This window comes from Beta vulgaris, chromosome 1 (genome assembly GCF_026745355.1).
Source record: "Beta vulgaris subsp. vulgaris cultivar EL10 chromosome 1, EL10.2, whole genome shotgun sequence".
Classification (NCBI taxonomy): domain Eukaryota; kingdom Viridiplantae; phylum Streptophyta; class Magnoliopsida; order Caryophyllales; family Amaranthaceae; genus Beta; species Beta vulgaris.
In genome coordinates, this window is record NC_079202.1 from 62,356,444 (window position 1) to 62,376,852 (window position 20,409).

Consider the following 20,409-nt stretch of genomic DNA (forward strand, 5'->3'; position numbering starts at 1 on the left):
TATCAGCTAAACCACAAATAATAGCAAATCTGGCAACAATATAGATACCACCTGTGTCCTAAACCAGCTTAATCAATATCCAGAAGTACAATCTCTCTTCCTAATTAAAAACATCAACAAAGATTCTATAAAACATAGTAACCATAAACATAGAACAAATTAAACTCGGAAACTGAAAAACAGATACATAACACAGATTAATATCACCCAGATCATCCAACAAGGTTAATCATATACATATAACATATTATTGTAACATCTCAACTCTCAACAATCAATTTTTAATTTCAAAATTTGACGATCAATCAACGAATCGTAAAATCGATCCCCTTTTATATTCTATACCTGACAATCAGAGATAACAATTAATCAATCACTTGCACGAATTAATTTGCAACGCTACTACTCGAACCAGCATCATGCGAGCAACAATCATGATTATGATGTTTATCAGAATTAGATTTATCATGATCATCATCATCATCACTGGTATCTTCATCGAAGGGTTTCTCCTTGTGAAAAATACAGCATTTCTTGGAGCTCTTCTTGTTCATGAATTCGTTATTAATTGTGCCTTCTTTCCATGAAACCTTCTTTTTGCGATTTAGGCGAAGAACTAGGGTTTCCTGCGATTGTTGATTTGAAGATGGAGTGTTTTCTAGGGTTAGGGTTTGAGTGATTGAAGGTGTCGCAGATCTTGCGGTGCTCATTGTTTAAATTGGGGTTGTTGAAGATGAAATTCAAATCGATTTGGGAAATTCTGGGTTAGGGTTAGGGTTTGTGTTAGAGAGATGAAGATGAAGAATATGTAATTGAGTGAGTTTGAGAAATTTTAGTGTGTTGAATCGGTTTTTTCAGTATCATCTGAAATTGTTGGGTGTATTCTTTCTTATGTAGCGGAAAAATCTCACAAAATATATAATTTAACAAAAAAAGCCCGTCTAGCTCAGTTGGTAGAGCGCAAGGCTCTTAACCTTGTGGTCGTGGGTTCGAGCCCCACGGTGGGCGTTATATTTTGTTGTTTTTTACACCCTTACCCTCACCTTATGCCATTTTGAGTCTGCAATATGGGATTCTTGCCTTAAGAAAATACTTTATCCGTTTAGAAATAATTGTACTATTTGTATAGTGTTTACTATTCGCATTATATTTTGTAGATTTTTACACCCTTACCCTCACCTTATGCCATTTTGAGTCTGTAATATGGGATCCTTACCTTAAAAAAATACTTCATCCGTTTAGAAATAATTGCACTATTTGTATAGTGTTTACTATTTGCATCTTACACTTTGATTATCTTTGGTAATTTATGTTTTAGGAAAAATATAGTCATATGGGATAGATTCGTCTTAACGTATATATTTTTTAATATTAACTTTTTATAATTTTTACTCATTGATAATTGATGATATTAATGTTTGAAATCATGCATCGGCAAGCATGAAATGCAACTATTTCCAAACAAAGGAAGTAATAATTAAGAACCATAAATGATCTGAACATGGCATGGGTGAGATTAAAAAATGAATATCTCATGGATGGGTATATATACCTATGAGTTTGTCTAGACTCTGGAGATAATTTTCTTTTATCTTACATAGTATCCAAGTATTTCGTATTTTTTTATCGTATTTTCTTTTATTCTATCTCTATCAAACTTTAGAACTTCCCAATTGCTACAAAAAGACTAGCACATCAAGAAGTAATGACTTAAACTTCTCTTTGTGTAGAAAAAGATAGGTAGACAAATCACCAATTGCTGCAAAAAGAAAAAACGATGCTCAATAGCATTCATGTTTTACTCTAAATAGAGGTGAGGAGTAGTAAAATTAAGGAGTATAAACTATTTATAAAAAAATAAGGTTTTGTTTATTTTTCTAACTTATGTTGGAATTTAGTGTTTTACATAAAATCATTTCAAAACATAATAATTTAATTAACCAAGTCAGAAATGTCATACTTATAACCAACTGGGGTTGGCATTAGTGGTTAAAAGCATCTCGCTTCTTAATCAAGGTCTGGAGTTGGAGCCTTGGGTATGGAAAAAATCCCAACTGAGAGGGATGCTGCCTTTTAAGGTACCCATGCAAACTCTCGCAGGAGATTAGTCCACTCGCTAAAAGCAGTGGGAAACTCTTCATAGTAGGACCCCCCAAAAGATGTCATACTTATACCCAGCCAAACTCTAAGTAGAGGTAAGGAGTATTAGGCTTTGTTTTCCAATCAAGGTGGGACAAAATGAAACTCTAAGTAGAAGTTAGGAAAAGTAACTCTTTATATAGAAAATATGGATTTTGTTTGTTTTCTTAAGTAATGTGCGATTTTAATATTTTACGTAAGGTCTAATTTGAATTAAAGACCAATATTGAAGATAGTAATTTAAAATTTATCGAATAAGATAGTAATTCAGGTTCGATTCATTAAGGTATTAAGCCGATTCGAGCCGAATTCAGATAGTTTTCGAATTGTCTGGGCTGGTTAACAACTTTAGTTCTGACAAAAGCTGTAGCAAGTTGTTTACGACGTGCTGAAAATCAATAATCCAATTTGGAGAGGCCCAATATCTATCAAACCTTTCATAAATGGGGTTTTTCTTAATTTTATTGAACCAAATAAATTAACTTCCAAAAAGCCCAAGTCTGAAAGATAGCAGAAGTCCATATATAGTGGATTTATAGGCCCACATTCTAAACTGCTTAGGCGGGAGTAACTCCCGATTTCTCATGAGCAAAAACAATCTCATTAAAGTCTCCTAGAACTAACGAGTGATATTATTTGCCATGCAATTCAAATTGTCCCACATATCCAATCTACCTCTATATACAGTATTTGTATGTAAACCTGAAATGAATTATGGAAACGCTTTCAAGAATAGGGATTAGCTCAATTGGTGAGTTTTTCCATCTTTCCTAGCAAGGTCTAGGATTCAATTCCTACACCAAGTATTTGCTTGGGATTTAAGGGGAGGAGGGGGGGGGGGGGTTAAAGAGTGTCTGGCTTGTAATGGACTTCTGGATAGGGTCCTGTGCAAGGACAGTCTAGAGGAATTATTCTTACCCGGATCGATAGGGTCCAAAATTTGAGATTACCCACAGATCCGAGTAGGGTCCATTACCGATTGCCATCTCTAATCACAATATGCCGTCAGTATTCCTTTGAAATTTGAAAGTAGTTTTTTTTATTGGTTTACTATTGCATTTGTTATATGAATAAACTAATTGACACTAAATTTAAAAGAAAAAACCAAACTCATCGTTTGTTTCTCCTCGACTCACTGTAAGATAATAAACATCCCATTTATTTATTTCTCAATCAATTATTATTTATGGCCTGATTATAGATATCGAATGGGAAAATATATCAAATATGAAAATGGTTGTAATTCATATACTTCTAGAGTAACATTATTGATAACAGGTCCTTTCAATTGACAATTACTATGATAGTATGATCTCATGAATATTATAGATGCTATATTACAAAGCTTCTAAGAAAATATCATGGGAAATTTATGTAGATAGAATTAAGAAAATATATTGGGAAATTTTTGGTAGGTGGATTTTCAATTCTGGGTTATTTTTAAGTATTAAAGGTCGATGATCAAGTTTGGAATTCTTGATTTTTTTGGGGGGTGTGGTTTTGTTGATAGAGTGACATGGTACTAAGTTGTTTAGGTGAGTTGTTTGTGGAAAAGAATGGCATCACATTTGTTTTTTTATATTTCATCTTTCATTTTTAATTTTTTTGGATTTAGATGATGTAAAGTTGTGCATGCGATCTAAAGTTGTGCATGCAAATTTGATGTCATTATTATCTGATTATCTCCAGTATTATTGGGAATAAAAATGGTGTGATTTAGCCTTCTATCTTTCTTTCTATATTGTTGGATGATGGATTAACCTCGAAAATTCGAGATTATGTGATTATGTGGTTTGTAATGGTTGACTTGGATAGTTGGATAGAATTATTGCATTACCATAACAAGCTATATTACATATTATGTTGTTTGTTTTACGATTTAATAGTCATTCATCTTATGTTCTTGATAGATCAAAAGTTTGGTTTGATGTGGTGGTGAATTTGTGATGTTAAATATCATTTCAACATCTTTCTAAGATGTGGTGACTGGGTTTACAACTTACTAAGTGCACAAATAGCATGCTATGACAATTGCACTACATAAATAACTTGTTAGAAATGGAATTGAGGGTGACAAAGATGATTACTAGATGAACTTTCAATCTTTTAGGCGTGTTCGGACACTGTTAGATTTCAGATTATATGAAAATGGGCCTGGGCAACCCAATAAGAAGGAGGAGAGTTTAGCCCACTTACAAGTTAGGAGGTTCCATTCTAAAACCAATTGGTGATAGGAGGAGTCACTCCTAATCTTATAAATTGGTTTATTATCTCCTCCTAGCTAGGGGCTGGACATCCTGTTAGGAATCAAATACCCAGTTTAGACGAGACTCGCAACCCGGGCTCTGATGCCATGTTAAAGGACCAACTTAACCAAAAGCTTAAGCTGATGGTTGAGGCCCCGGGAATAGATATGTACTCTATCACGCCCCCTCACACAAGATCCCTTTGGGCTTGAAGTGTGGATACAACACAGGTCTCCCTCATACCTGGAGCTAAATATTCCATTGAGAAATGAGAGGTGGATGAGATTCGAACCCGTGACCTTTTTGTCACACTGGCTCTTGATACCATGACAAATTTGGCTCTTAGCCACTTTTTTATGTTCTTTTCATCTTCATTATTTTGTCTCATGTGAGACTTATAATGGATTAATTAAAATATTGATGTTGGTTTACTTTTTATTAAGGTGTGTTATTATTACTTCATTTTATTCATCACTTCAAAATGAATCTGAAAAAAGCACCACTTTGGTGGTATTGTTTCATTTAATCTTAATTTCAAATCTGTTTCAAAACATATCAGTTTCTTTTTAAAAATGTCGATGATGTTCATTCCATCGAAAATTTGTTCTTTTGTTTCTGTGATGATGATCATTCCATCACAACTTTCACAAAAATTGATTCTTTGGTCACAATTTCAGATCTGTTTCAAAACAGATTGTGAGACATGTTTTAGCTCTCCGTGTGTCGTGAGACACGGTTTATGGGTTCTCCTTGTACCTTGAGACGAGGGTTGTTCATTGAAGAATTGAAGATTTGAAGATTTTAAGAATTGAACAATTGAAGAATTTGAGTTCGATTTTATTTTTAGTGGTGTTTTTTTATTGTTATTATTTGTCCAATTGTAACGTTCGTTTTACTGGCATTACAATTGCGGGAGGGTGTTAGAGGATATTGGACCATATGTCTATATCTACGGGCAAGGCCCATTAGGTTAAATTTATTAGGTTAAGTTTATGTTATGTTCTATATATAAGTAATGTAATTATAGTTAATGGAGACACGATAGTACAACATCTCTTCTCTCTATATTTGTCAGACACTTTCCGAAAAGCAATATTCCTACCCTACACTAAGCACGGGTTACAAGGAATTCACTTCCGAGATATATACAAAGAAGAACAACGAAGATCACACTCGATATGAAATTCGTCAAATGAGAGAAAGAGTGTAAGAATTTGTAGTAATGGTGATAACTTGTGCTATGGAACTTTGAGAGAGTTTTCTCTGGTTTCTTTTCATTCACATATGAAACATCTGAACAATTAGAGCCTTTATAACGTTTAAAAGAACGCAAACCACAACCGTAACCGTCACTCGAAAAGACGCAAAACTGAAACCGGGCCACATGGAGCTAGCGCTCCTCAAAGGAGCGAGCGCTCCTTCTCCCATTTCGTCTCTTTGCGCGTTTCCTCGATTCCCTGCCGTTTTCGTGCGATCGCTTCAAGCCCGAGCGAGCGCTCTTTCACTAATGTATTACGTACATTAGTCAACTCTAATTCATATTACTTAAGTCACGACACCTTATCCTATGTGACTTAACGTAACGAAACATGAAAACTGATACTCCGATACTCTAAATATCCAACAAAACTTGCTATGACAATTGCCAACTGGTCCTGTCCTAGAATGGGGTGGTGGGTTAGACTTAATAGAGAGACAACGAGGCCTTTGCACTAGATGATATAGAGTATTTTTATGTATCTAATTATTTTTGAGTATAATGTTAAAATTATAGTTGCTAATTTTTTTGTGTATCTAATTATTTATGCTTATGCTTCAATTGAGCACAATATGCTTAATAAAATGAGGATTTGATATATACTATTGATTTTGTATCGATTAATAATGAAAAGATGAGATTTTTTTTTTGGTATTGAGGTTGGTCAACGGTCAAAACCGGAGCAGTTAACTTGCTTAACATCTCCGATTTTCACCAAAAACCAAATCGTTAAATGATTAACTGTTTCGATTTAGGACCATATCGATTAATCATTGCGAACTGCTATGAGGCCACCTGATTCGGGATAAAGCGGATGGATAAGCACAATTTTGACCCGATTAGATGAGCTTTTTTCCGCTAGTGTAATACAAAAACAATAAAGATAATCAAAGAAAGAGACAAGAGTAAGTTGTCATTTTTACCATATGAGATAAAAAAAACAAATACAAATTGCTGAGTTTGTTTTATAGTTCTAACACAAAATACTAATAGCAAAAACTCATTTTAAATACATCCAAATACTATATAATAGCAAAATCTCATAATGAACTCATCTAGATTCTACCTAGAGGTGATCATTTTGGTCCGGGCCGTTTTTGGGCATATTTTTTCAGCCCGAATTTTTTTGGGTTTTGGGCAGGCTTTAGGCAAGCCAAAAATGACTATTGTGACAATGTCTCACTGCTAACACATTTCATCATGATCGTAGCAAACATATTGACGTCGATTATCATTTTGTTCGCGAAATGGTTGCCAAGGGAGGTTTTATAGTACGACATATTCCTACTCAGTCTCAGGTTGCTGATATTTTTACTAAGGGTCTATCTACTGATTTGTTTACGAAGCATCGTACCAATCTATCCGTTTTTTCACCCCGTACAGATTGAGGGGGTGTAGTGGATAATATTATATATAAAGGGATAATATTATATTATAAAGGGTAGATGATATTTTACTAATCATAGCTCTGTATTGTAAACATTATATATCTTGAATGTCAGGTTAACCTACAACAAGTTAACACAATTCACAATTATTCTCCACACTTGTACGGATAGTGATGAAGATGTGGAAGACGGTGATGAAGAGGGAGATCTGATCCCAATCTTTTTGAGGAATGGATTTGAGCTCGAGTTTCTTGGTAACCTCTCTCGAGGTGACTGTGCCGAAATAAAAGATTTCTACGATGTGACTTTGCTGGTTGATGATATTGTGGCTGGTCTAGGAATTGACCTAGGTGATGACTTTTTCAACGACTGCGAGATCCCATTGGAGCAACATCAGTCGGACGAAGGTTTTTTCAAAGTCCCATTTAACTTTGCTGAGACTTTGATAGCTGTCACCAGAGTTGTCATCAGGCAGGATGCTTTTGGAGCTGACGAGGGAAGGCCTGATGGGGGAAGGGTTGAACATGTTCCCGACGTGTAAGGTCTTTCATTCAACAAACTGAAAACTTATATATCTGCAAGATTCATAAATTTGTTTCGTACTCGTTGATTATAGTAATTTTTTTCTACTGTAGATATTATCCAATATATAGTACTCATAGAGAATAAGGAAACAATCCCTAGGAAGAAAAGATTGATTACAAGTAAAGACAAAACAAATTAAACTTAATCCAAATATAAATTTCATATTAGTGCTCCAAAACATATTAAAACTTTTGGTCCAATATTGAGACAATTTTTGGTCCCGTGTTTGAGACAATTTTTGGTCTAGTGTTAATAGAATAAGTAAAAAAAAATTTAACAAAAGTATTAATATACAAAACTTAATGTAAAATAGTTCTAACACAAAATTTAATAGCAAAAACTCATGCTAAATACATCCAAATACTATACAATAGCAAAATCTCATAATGAACAAATCTAGATTCTATCCGGATGAATAACTCATCAATACAACAATACTCACAACAGGAAGCACAACACACAAAAGACATGCCGCATCGAAAAAGGCACGGATCCACTCATCAGAAAGTGCAGTACGAACCAAATCTCTAGAAACCTCCAAAAGCTCGGGAAGATCATCACCAACTCGTGCATCAACAACTAGTCTCCTACTGTCTCTAACCGTCATTGGCGCTGTCAACCAATGATGTAGCGCTGGAATTAAGACGTCCTGAATGCTGTAAGAGAAAACCACAATGCCTCCAACCGACTCTGGTTCTCCATCCCATATACAACAGTCCTAGCAAAAAAAAAAGAAAGTTCAGTATGTGGAACCATGTAATCATGCGTCGACATAATGATCATCTGAACACAAAAGAAATACGACGAGAAACAAAGAATGACCCCCAATGAATATAAGTCCGATGATTCATCTGACGAACTCCCATTAATCGTACAAGCCAAATGAATCACCGCGGTTAGAGTGCAAGTAAAGGCCATGACGAACAGGTTTGGTCTCCTCCTAACAAAAGCGCATCTCCGAATGTATGGTGTCGCAAACAACAAGCAGATGTGTATAATAACAAGACTTGTCATATATTAAATCACTCCTAGTTTTGATCTAAATATTTACGTGTTAATAAGTTTTAAACAAGATAATAGGTTGGACAAATGGATGACAATAGATCATGTATCCGGATCCGTTTTATCCAATGTCAAGAAAAACTTATCGGCGTCTCATTTGTTCATTTACACCACCATATCTGATCTCATGAAACTTGAAGTACCCTCATTACAACCTATGTTAAATGCCATAGCTAATTTCTTCCAAATATAAGGTCATCGTCTTCAACCCGAAACAAACATATTCTAAAACTTCGTCTAAATATAAATTTCATATTAGTGTTCCAAAACATATTACAAAACTTTTGGTCCGGTGTTGAGACAATTTTTGGTCCGGTGTTGAGACAATTTTAGGTCCGATGTTGATACAATTTTAGATATGGTGTTTAGAGAATGGGTAAATAATTTTAACAAAAGTATTAACATATAAAACTTAATGTAAAATAAGTTACATTAGATATCTTAGTACAAAAACAATAAAGATAATCAAATAAAAGTCAAGACTCCAAGCAAACAAAAAGTTCAGGATGTGGAACCATGTAATTATACGTCGGCATAATGGCCATCTGAATACAGAAGAAAGCCTCAATGGTTGCATCCGACTCTGCTTCTCCATCCCATATACACAACAGTCCAAGCAAACAAAAAGTGTAGCATGTGGAACCATGTAATCATACGTCGGCATAATGACCATCTGAATACAGAAGAAATCCGACGAGAAATAAAGATTGACCCCAATGAATAGAAGTCTTATGACTCATCTGACAAGCTCCGATCAATTGTACAAGCCAAAGGAATTACCGCGGTTAGAGTGCAGGAAAAGGCCATGACGAATGGCTTTGGTGTCCTCCGGACTTAGGCGTTTCTCCGAATGTACGGTGTCGCAAACAACAAGTAGATGTGTACCAGTGACATTGTATCGACCAATAATATATAAGCTGCTAAAACCCGACGATCATGTATTTAAATTTACTCATATATAAATCACTCATACTTCTCATCTAAATACTTTAGTGTTAATAAGTTTTAAAGAAGATCATGGGTTGGACCTATGGATGACAATGGATCATGTACGTGGATCCGTTTTCTACAATCCCAAGAAAACTTTTCGACGTCCCAGTTGATTATGTTAAATGCTATAGCTAATTCCTCCCAAAGATAAAGTCATCGTTTTCAACCCAACACAAATATATTCCAAAACTTCGTCCAAACAATTTGTAGAGGCATTCACAACAGGTTAATAACATTTGGTCTCGTACCAAGTTGACACTATACTAAGTAGGGTATGATAAAGTTAGCCAAGACATACCTCTGTCATGATAGCAAGGAATGGTGAATCTTCGAATAAAAAAAAAATGAAGTTGCAGCGAAAAACACAACCGCTACTGCTACTCATATCTTGACGTAGCGGTTGTGCTGCAGCTATCCTCTTCATCAATCTGAGTTGTTCAAACGCACCAGTTGCCATGATACCAAGATCAATCCTGAATATTATTGGGTCCAGGGTAAAATTTAGAAAATAGGTCTCTAACGCCCGAGAGATATAATAAAATGTACAACACAAAAATTCTAATACAAAGTTTTAATCAACTCCTTTTGTTAAAAAATTATTATTCTTCTCATAGCTCTCTATTGTAAACATTATATATATTAAATGCCAGGTTAACCTACAACACGTTAACACAATTCACAATTATTCTCCACACTTGTACAGATAATGATGAAGATGTGGAAGACGGTGATGAAGAGGGAGATCTGATCCCAATCTTTTTGAGGAATGGATTTGAGCTCGAGTTTCATGGCAACCTCTCTCGAGGTGACTGTGCCGAAATGGAAGATTTCTACGATGTGACTTTGCTGGTTGATGATATTGTGGCTGGTCTAGGAATTGACCTAGGTGATGACTTTTTCAACGACTTCGAGATCCCATTGGAGCAACATCAGTCGGACGAAGGTTTTTTACAAGTCCCATTTAACTTTGCTGAGACTTTGATAGCTGTCACCAGAGTTGTCATCAGGCGGGATGCTTTTGGAGCTGACGAGGGAAGGCATGATGGGGGGAAGGGTTGAACATGTTTCCGACGTGTAAGGTCTTTCATTCAACAAACTGAAAGCTTGTATATCTGCAAGATTCATAAATTTGTTTCGTACTCGTTGATTATAGTAATTTTTTTCTACTGTAGATATTATCCAATATATAGTACTCGTAGAGAATAAGGAAACAATCCCTAGGAAGAAAAGATTGATTACAAGTAAAGACAAAACAAATTAACTTAATCCAAATATAAATTTCATATTAGTGCTCCAAAACATATTAAAACTTTTGGTCCAATATTGAGACAATTTTTGGTCCCGTGTTTGAGACAATTTTTGGTCTAGTGTTAATAGAATAAGTAAAAAAAAATTTAACAAAAGTATTAATATACAAAACTTAATGTAAAATAGTTCTAACACAAAATATTAATAGCAAAAACTCATGCTAAATACATCCAAATACTATACAATAGCAAAATCTCATAATGAACAAATCTAGATTCTATCCGGATGAATAACTCATCAATACAACAATACTCACAACAGGAAGCACAACACACAAAAAAACATGCCGCCTTGAAAAAGGCACGGATCCACTCATCAGAAAGTGCAGTACGAACCAAATCTCTAGAAACCTCCAAAAGCTCGGGAAGATCATCACCAACTCGTGCATCAACAACTAGTCTCCTACTGTCTCTAACCGTCATTGGCGCTGTCAACCAATGATGTAGCGCTGGAATTAAGACGTCCTGAATGCTGTAAGAGAAAACCACAATGCCTCCAACTGACTCTGGTTCTCCATCCCATATACAACAGTCCCAGCAACAAAAAAGTGCAGTATATGGAACCATGTAATCATGCGTCGGCATAATGACCATCTGAACACAAAAGAAATACGACGAGAAACAACCCAATGAATATAAGTTCGATGACTCATCTGACAAACTCCTATCAATCGTACAAGCCAAATGAATCACCGCGGTCAGAGTGCAAGTAAAGGCTATGACGAACGGGTTTGGTCTCCTCCTGACAAAAGCGCATCTCCGAATGTATGGTGTCGCAAACAACAAGCAGTTGTGTACCAATAACAAGACTTGTCATATATGAAATCACTCCTAGTTTTAATCTAAATACTTACGTGTTAATAAGTTTTAAAGAAGATAATAGGTTGGGCAAATGGATGGCAATAGATCATGTATTCGGATCTGTTTTATCCAATATCAAGAAAATTTATCGGTGTCCCATTTTATCATTTACGTCACCATGTCTGATCTCATTAAACTTGGAGCACCCTCATTATAACCTATGTTAAATACTATAGCTAATTTTTTCCAAATATAAGGTCATCGTCTTCAACCCGAAACAAACTTTCGTCTAAATATAAATTTCATATTAGTGTTCCAAATATATTACAAAATTTTTGGTCCGTTGTTGAGACAATTTTTGGTCCGGTGTTGACACAATTTTTGATATGGTGTTTAGAGAATGGGTAAATAATTTTAACAAAAGTATTAACATACAAAACTTAATGTAAAATAAGTTACATTAGATATCTTAGTACAAAAACAATAAAGATAATCAAATAAAAAGATAAGAGTCCAAGCAAACAAAAATTGCAGTATGTGGAACCATGTAATTGTCGGCATAATGACCATCTGAATACAGAAGAAAGCCACAATGGTTGCAACCGACTCTGCTTCTCCATCCCATATACAACAGACCAAGCAAACAAAAAGTGTAGTATGTGGAACCATGTAATCATACGTCGGCATAATGATCATCTGAATACAGAAGAAATCCGACGAGAAATAAAGAAGGACCCCAGTGAATAGAAATCCTATGACTCATCTGACAAGCTCCGATCAATCGTACAAGCCAAAGGAATTACCGCGGTCAGAGTGCAAGAAAAGGCCATGACGAATGGCTTTGGTCTCCTCCGGACTTAGGCGTTTCTCCGAATGTACGGTGTCGCAAACAATAAGCAGATGTGTACCAGTGACATTGTATAGATCAATAATATATAAGCTGCTAAAACCCGACGATCCTGTATTTAAATTTACTTATATATAAACCACTCATACTTTTCATCTAAATACGTAAGTGTTAATAAGTTTTAAAGAAAATCATGGGTTGGACTTATGAATGACAATGGATCATGTATGTGGATCCGTTTTCTCCATACCAAGTTGACACTGTACTAAATAGAGTATGATAAAATTAGCCAAGACATACATCTGTCATGATAGCAAGGAATGGTGAATCTTCGAAGCAAGCAATGAAGCTGCAGCGAAAAACACAACCGCTACTGCTACCCATATCTTGGCGTAGCTGTTGTGCTGCAGCTATCCTCTTCATCAATCTGAGTTGTTCAAACGCACCAGTTGCCATGATACCAAGATCGATCCTGAATATTATTGGATCCAGGGTTAAAGTTAGAAATTTAGAAAATAGGTCTCTAACGCACGAGAGATTTAATAAAATGTACAACATAAAAATTCTAATACAAAGTTTTTAATCAACTCCCTTTGTTAAAAAATTATTATTCTTGTTGACTTCCTGTGGTGCTTGATGATGAGTTAAATCTATTCATTGATAAAGTTTTTGCTGTGTTTGACGTGTGAAATACATAAATATACAATAAAATATGTAAAATGATAATAAATTTATCACTACTTCCTTCTCTCATTTTGAGATTTTTTAAAATATATTGATCAAAGTCTTGCACATTAATGAACACTAGGGAAACAAGTGACCTCATTGTAATTAGATCGTATTAAGCATTTCACATCTCACCCAATTAAAACACCAAGATAAAAAATAAAGCATAAAATCAACAATAACAACATAGTAAACCTCTTCACAAACATCTGTCTTGAGGTTGGTAACATTAAAATTTGAATGACGGCTGCACATTTATTATTATACTAATTCTCTACATATTAAACTTTTGGTCCAGTGTTTACACAATTTTTGGTCCAGTATTGAGACAATTTTTGGTCTAGTGTTAGAATAGGTAAAAAAAAATTTAACAAAAGTATTAATATACAAAACTTAATGTAAAATAGTTCTAACACAAAATACTAATAGAAAAACTCATGCTAAATATATCCAAATACTATACAATAGCAAAATCTCATAATGAACACATCTACATTCTACCCCGATGAATAACTCATCAATACAACAATACTCATAACATGAAGCACAACACACAAAAGACATGCCGCCTTGAAAAAGGAACGGATCCATCATCAGAAAGTGCAGTACGAACCAAATCTCTAGAAACCTCCAAAAGCTCGGGAAGATCATCACTAACTCGTGCATCAACAACTAGTCTCCTACTGTCTGTAACCGTCATTGGCGCTGTCAACCAATGATGTAGCGTCAGAAATAGGATTGTCCCGAATGCTGTAAGAGAAAGCCACAATGCCTCCAACCGACTCTAGTTCTCCATGCCATATAATCAACAGTCCCAGCAAAAAAAAAGTGCAGTATGTGAAACCATGTAATCATGCGTCGACATAATGACCATCTGAACACAAAAGAAATACGACGAGAAACAAATAATGACCCCCAATGAATATAAGTCCGATGACTTATCCAAATGAATCACCACGGTCATAGTGCAAGTAAAGGACATGACGAACAGGTTTGGTCTCCTCCTGACAAAATCGCATCTCCTAATGTATGGTGTCGCAAACAATAAGCAGATGTGTACTAATAACAAGACTTATCATATATTAAATCACTGATACTTTTAATCTAAATACTTATAAAACTTCGAATGTATGGTATCCAAAGATAAGGTCATCGTTTTCAACCCAAAACAACCATATTCTAAAACTCCGTTTAAATATAAATTTCATATTAGTGCTCGAAAATATATTACAAAACTTTTAGTCCGGTGTTGAGACAATTTTTGGTCCGGTGTTGAAACAATTTTTGGCCTGGTGCTTAGAGAATGGGTAAATAATTTTACAAAAGTATTAACATACAAAACTTAATGTAAAATAAGTTACATTAGATATCTTAGTACAAAAACAATAAAGATAATCAAATAAAAAGACAAGAGTTCCTCTTCCTTTGTGGATGATTGAGACTCTAGGCTCCTTTGACATAAAGGAAGAGGAACTCTTGTCCAGTTGCAGATACAATGGCAAAGATGGGTCTAACTAGAGCTGATGAGTTTATAGCCTGGATCCACTAATGTAATGGCAAATTCAGTAAAGTATTAGTCTTTGGTTGTAATGGGCCACGGGCCAGACTTCCCTATTAATAAAATAACCAAATTATAAAAAAAACAAAGAAAAGACAAGAGTTAGTTGCTATTTTTACCATCTGATATAAAATACAAATATAAATACAAATTTGCTGAGTTTGTTCAATGGTTCTAACACAAAATATTAATAGCAAAAACTCACAATAAATACATCCAAATACTATACAATAGTAAAAAAAACTCATAATAAACCCATCTAGATACTACCCAATGAATAATTCATCAATACAACAGTACTCATAACATAAGGCTCAGGGTCTGGGTCCAGGTGGATTTTTTAGGTTCTGGGTCCGAGTCTTAAAATTTTGGACCCAGACCCGATCCTTATACACTAAACTTATTTAATATATAAATTTCAACTTTTTTTTTAAAAAAACAAATCGATTTTCTAAAAGACTAAAACACCATAACACCCATTTTGAGTAAGTTGTGTTTGTTTCTTTTTCTTCAGTTTGTATGTTTGTGTTTGTTTCATTTTTTTTTGTTTATATGTTTGTGAATTGTGTTTGTTTTGTTTCTTTTTTCAGTTTATAAGTTTGTGTTTGTTTCGTTTTTTTCAATTTATATGTTTGTGTTTGTTTCATGCGAATTCTCGTGTTTGTTTCATGTGATTTTTTGTGTTTGTTTCAGGCAAATTTTAGATGATTATTGATATTAATAATGCTGAAAATTTGGCAAAATAAAGAATTTAGGGCTGGACGCAGACCCTCTAGACCCTAATGGTTTGGGTCAGAGTCCAATTTTTTCAGACCTTTAGGGTCCAATTTGGAAAGTTGAAAGGGTATATGATGCAAAAAAAATATTTGTTAGGGGTATATGGTGAAAAAACTGTTGATTAAACTATCCCCTAAATGGATTAAACTAATCATTGAATGGATTAAAGAATATAAGAACTTATGATTAAACTAGTCACTAAGTATATTAAAATAGTCATTAAATAGATTAAACTAGTCACTTATTCGAAAAATTGGTCGATTCTCTTCTTAATATTGGGTTTTTGTTGTTGTCCAATTTAAAAATAAAAGAAGGTCTCTTAGAAGATCAACTAATTTGTAAATAATGTCAAAAGTGAAAATGAGTGGATGAAAATGAATTTTCTTCCAACTTTGAACGTGATCAAATTATTAGAAAAGCAAAAATCATGCATAATGTGTCAGTTGTGCAAATCCCGTCTAGCTCAGTTGGTAGAGCGCAAGGCTCTTAACCTTGTGGTCGCGGGTTCGACCCCCACGGTGGGCGACATCTCCTCCCCATTTTTTTTTTAAACCTTCGATGAATTAAATACACATTATAATCAACCACTAAACAAGATACTAGTATACAAATTGAAGCAATGAAGATTCAAGATCACTCTAAGTAGTTGCATTATATAAAATTTGAGTTTGTAATTAATCAATCAACTACAAGTTTGCACTAAAGAGCTTGGCATGGCTAAGGCGGTCAACAATATCAGCAACAGAACCCACAGCAGAAGTGAGGGATACAAGCAAGGAAACTAAGCACAATGCTTGAAGCATAAACCACTTAAACCCTCCTTTCTTAATGGTGGTCTGAGTCATGTACATTCTCACTGGCAAGTAAACTGTCAATGGAAAAAATGCAATTGAACCCAACAAACCCAACACAGCATTGAAGAAAGGGAACATCATTGCAGTTAGCACGGTGATAACGACAACGAGAGGCCGTAGAAGAAGCTGGCAAAGCGTGAATTGGTAGCTCAATGGCTTTATTCCTGAAATGTTAATGGTGTATGCATTGTGGATGAATGACGACGAGGGCCACCTCATTGCCAGCCACTTCTCATAAGTTGCAAAAATAGGTTGAGCAAATACCTGAACAAGTAGTAGTGACTAGTGTTATATTCATCGCAAATTCTTATATCAAATAGTCTAACCCGTACCTAGTCAAATCAGTATTAGTTAAACGACATAAAACAAAAAAACAATATGCGCACAAAAGTGGATAAAAACTAAGGTTAGTGTATTAAGAAAAATCTATCAAAAATTAATACTTACTCTATTCTATATTACTTGCAACACTGGTCAAAAGTTCACACATTTTTGGTTAAAGTGTAATTGCAAGTAATTCAAAACAGAGAAAGTAATATCCTTATTAACTTATCTATGTATACTGATAGAGTATAAATCTATTCCTGGGGCCTCAACCATCAGCTTAAGCTTTTGGTTGAGTTGGTTCTTTGACATATACATACCTGAAATGCTGCAGTTAGATGTATAACCACTCCAATATTGGCAAGATCAACTAGCCAAAAGGGTTCATGGAAGGCAGTAAGAACATTCCCTGGAGCTTGATTTCCAAAGGCAAGGTATCCCATACAACCCAAAGAAACATAGAAGGTTGTTGTCAGTGCAATGCTATATAAAGTTGCCCTTTTCATGGTTTTATTTTCAGCTGGATGTGATTTTAGCGTGTCCTGAAACCAAAGAAAACTTACCATATTACTGTCAAAGCTGAAACTAATAAGCTCGAATTTTATTGATTACTAGTCTATACATACCTGAATCTCAATGAGCAACTGAGCATAGGTGTAAGAGAAGGCAATGTTGCCAAGAGCTTGAAAAGATTGCCAGAGTTTAGAAGTCAAAGTGAGGCCATTTCTCCCAATTTCAACACCAGTTAGGGTGCCTCTAGGCTTAGGATGAGAAGCGAACTTGGCTACACATAGATATAGTGCAACAAAGGAGTAACAGAACTGACATTGTGGCCGCGATCACTGAGAGGAATGTCACCTTCTCGAGGTTGGGAATTTGAGAGAGTACAATATTTATGGCTCCAAATATTAGCAGGAAAGTGTTGCCTGATGATGCTTCACAATGAACTACTGCTTCAGCTGTTCCTGTGTGGTAGCAATTTGTTCTTTTAACAGACCTTAATATCATATCGAGTAAGTTGGATTTTGGTTAGTGCACTTGTTTGTGTTATTAGTTATTATGAATGAATGTGATGAACAATTGAACAAATACATGTTGAAACTGTAAGAAGTGTACTTACACCATGCTAGTTGCTGCTGTGATTGCATAACCAACCATTGTTCCCCATAGCAAAGAATACTGAGCAACAGCACAAATCAACACCTCCTTTTTCCCTGAGATTTTGAAGCCCAAGAAAAATAATGATCAAGGTTAACCAAGTAGATAAACTCAAGTGTCGCATTCTTTTTGGAGCGGGGTTCACCTAAGGTAGCTCGAACAGCATCCATGTAGGTGCGGTTTCTCTGGCCCTTGATCGGATCAGGAGTCCGATAACAGTCGCAAAGCAGACGGGCAGTAATGTAGGTAATGACAGCAAAACCAAAGAGGGAAAGTGGCCCAAAAATCCAACCCATCTGAGCAACACTCCATGGCACTGCTAGCACTCCTGATCCTATCACTGCAGTCACCGCGTGTGCTGTTGCTGTCAATACAGTACCTGTACATTGTACAATTGTACATTGTAGTTGAAGTTGGTCAGATTGAATAATTCTCTTGCATATGAACAACAATTGACATTATTCCCTTAAAACAACGACATTAATTAATTAGTTACTCCTGTTTTCTTGGGAGAAACAGTACATTATATTTAGAGTTGATGATGACCCAAAGCCTAAACACGGCTCGAAATAGGTATGCAAGCCAAGCTAGACTTAATTAGCTCTTACAATTTTAGAGAAAACGTTTGCGTATTTAATGTTATTAATGTAGTGTTATGTGTAGATGCCAACTAACTTAGATGATAAAGTCCTTATAAGGGTGATACTCAAGACTTGAGATCAAATCTCGTCTATATAAATATAACTGTGATTATTTATAAGTGATTTATGATCCATATGCTACCAAACACCATACCATAACAAAAAAAAAAGGGAACGATCCATATAGTAGTAATAGTACCAAGCTAGTCGCTTATATTCTTAATTCTCATGTGTAATTCTATATGTCTTCATTTTTTATTTTTCTTATTTGTATTGCATCACTCAGTATCCTACTTTATTTGGAAAAGAGTACTATACAAGAGGTGCGCAACACATCAGAGTGCACTAAAACACCAACCAATCCTTTCCCCCAAAAAGAAAAAAAAGAAGAGAAGCTGAAGTACTCAACTCAAGGGCAATTATTACCTTTCTTTGTCAGTTAATTTGACCCAATTCATGACATAAAACCTATGTTACTCATATACGGATTGAGTGTCTACTTGGATACGAGTGTTCAAGTATTCGACTCGACTATTTTATAGAAAAAAGTCAAGTTTTTAGTTTAAAATGAAGTATCCAAGTAAAATATCGTGTCAGACTCGACACACCACAACACCCTATTTTTGAGATAAATAAATGTATCGGAGTAACACTGCATAGAACTCTTTCCTTAAATTTCTACTTTTGTGATGTAACTATAATTTGTTTCTACTTCCCTAGCAAGGTTCAAAAAAAAAGTGTTGTAATAGCTTCCGAGCTCATTCTAAGACAGTTATACAGGCTTACAGCTACAATAATGGTGTTTTGTATGCTACTATAGAATTCTTCAAAGGTCCATGACCGAGCTAACTAAGTTTAATTAACATGATATGATTACAGGAACAATACTCAATGAACTAAAGTTATGTAAAATTTGAACTTAAGAAAAAAAATCTACCTATCTTTCGAGTTTCAAACTACTTTATAAGTTCAAACAGGAATTATTATATTTTTTATTATAATGTGATTTCCAACATAAAATTTCTTACACTTTACGTACCAATTACCAAACGACATAATCTAACAAGAAGCTAGTTATTAACAGGGTAAGATGAGTAAAAAATAGTGCTGATTAATTATTAATATTAAGTGAAACTTTTTTTCCAAACTACCAAAATTTAGCACTTAAAGCAAATAATATATGTGTATATAAATATATAAAATGCAACATAATGCAAAACCTCAGGGAAGAAGTGCAAGTACCTGTTCTAATGCGCTCAACATCATCGATATTCATTAGTGCTGATGAAGTTTTGCTGATGCAGTATTAATATGAAGTAAACTTTAATTAAGGGTGTTTCAAGTGAGAGAAAATTGATCTCTAACTTTTTCCTTAGAGTCACTTATATACTGATGTAGTTGTAAGTTGTAACATAAGTATTCTATTTATGCCTTGGCTTGTCTGGCATATATATACTTCATATAATCATATATTTTCTTTGCTTCATAATAAGTGAAACATAGAGAAAGTAGGGAGTTATCAAGAAATTCAGAGAGAGAAAGTTGAAACCAAGTAGTCTTGGCATAGTGGTTGCTCACTTTGTCCCTTAACCAATTGGTCGGGGGTTCGATCCTCAACCTTTGGGAATGAAAGAGATTCTTGGCCAACCCTTTACCCTTAAGTGGAGGACCCACGACGAGGGGATTAGTCACTGCTATCTGCGGTGGATACCTTAGTTGTTCACCAAAAAAGGAGAGAAAGTTGGAAC

The 20,409-nt window shown here is 34.9% G+C and overlaps 1 protein-coding gene and 2 non-coding genes across 3 annotated transcripts; 2 read left to right on the top strand and 1 right to left on the bottom strand.

Moving 5' to 3' along the window:
• The first annotated feature begins 935 nt into the window (after positions 1-935).
• Positions 936-1,008, top strand: TRNAK-CUU (transfer RNA lysine (anticodon CUU)). The gene has a single exon. It is a non-coding gene; the product is annotated as a tRNA-Lys (tRNA).
• Positions 1,009-16,136: 15,128 nt separating this feature from the next.
• On the top strand, positions 16,137-16,209 carry TRNAK-CUU (transfer RNA lysine (anticodon CUU)). The gene has a single exon. It is a non-coding gene; the product is annotated as a tRNA-Lys (tRNA).
• Positions 16,210-16,288: 79 nt separating this feature from the next.
• Positions 16,289-20,054, bottom strand: LOC104890058 (amino acid permease 1). The gene is given in 7 exon segments (XM_048644542.2): positions 16,289-16,802; positions 17,183-17,404; positions 17,489-17,683; positions 17,685-17,859; positions 17,983-18,076; positions 18,166-18,399; positions 19,904-20,054. Coding segments are annotated over 7 exon segments (1,386 nt in total). The 5' UTR covers positions 19,938-20,054; the 3' UTR covers positions 16,289-16,370.
• Between the last annotated feature and the right edge of the window lie 355 nt (positions 20,055-20,409).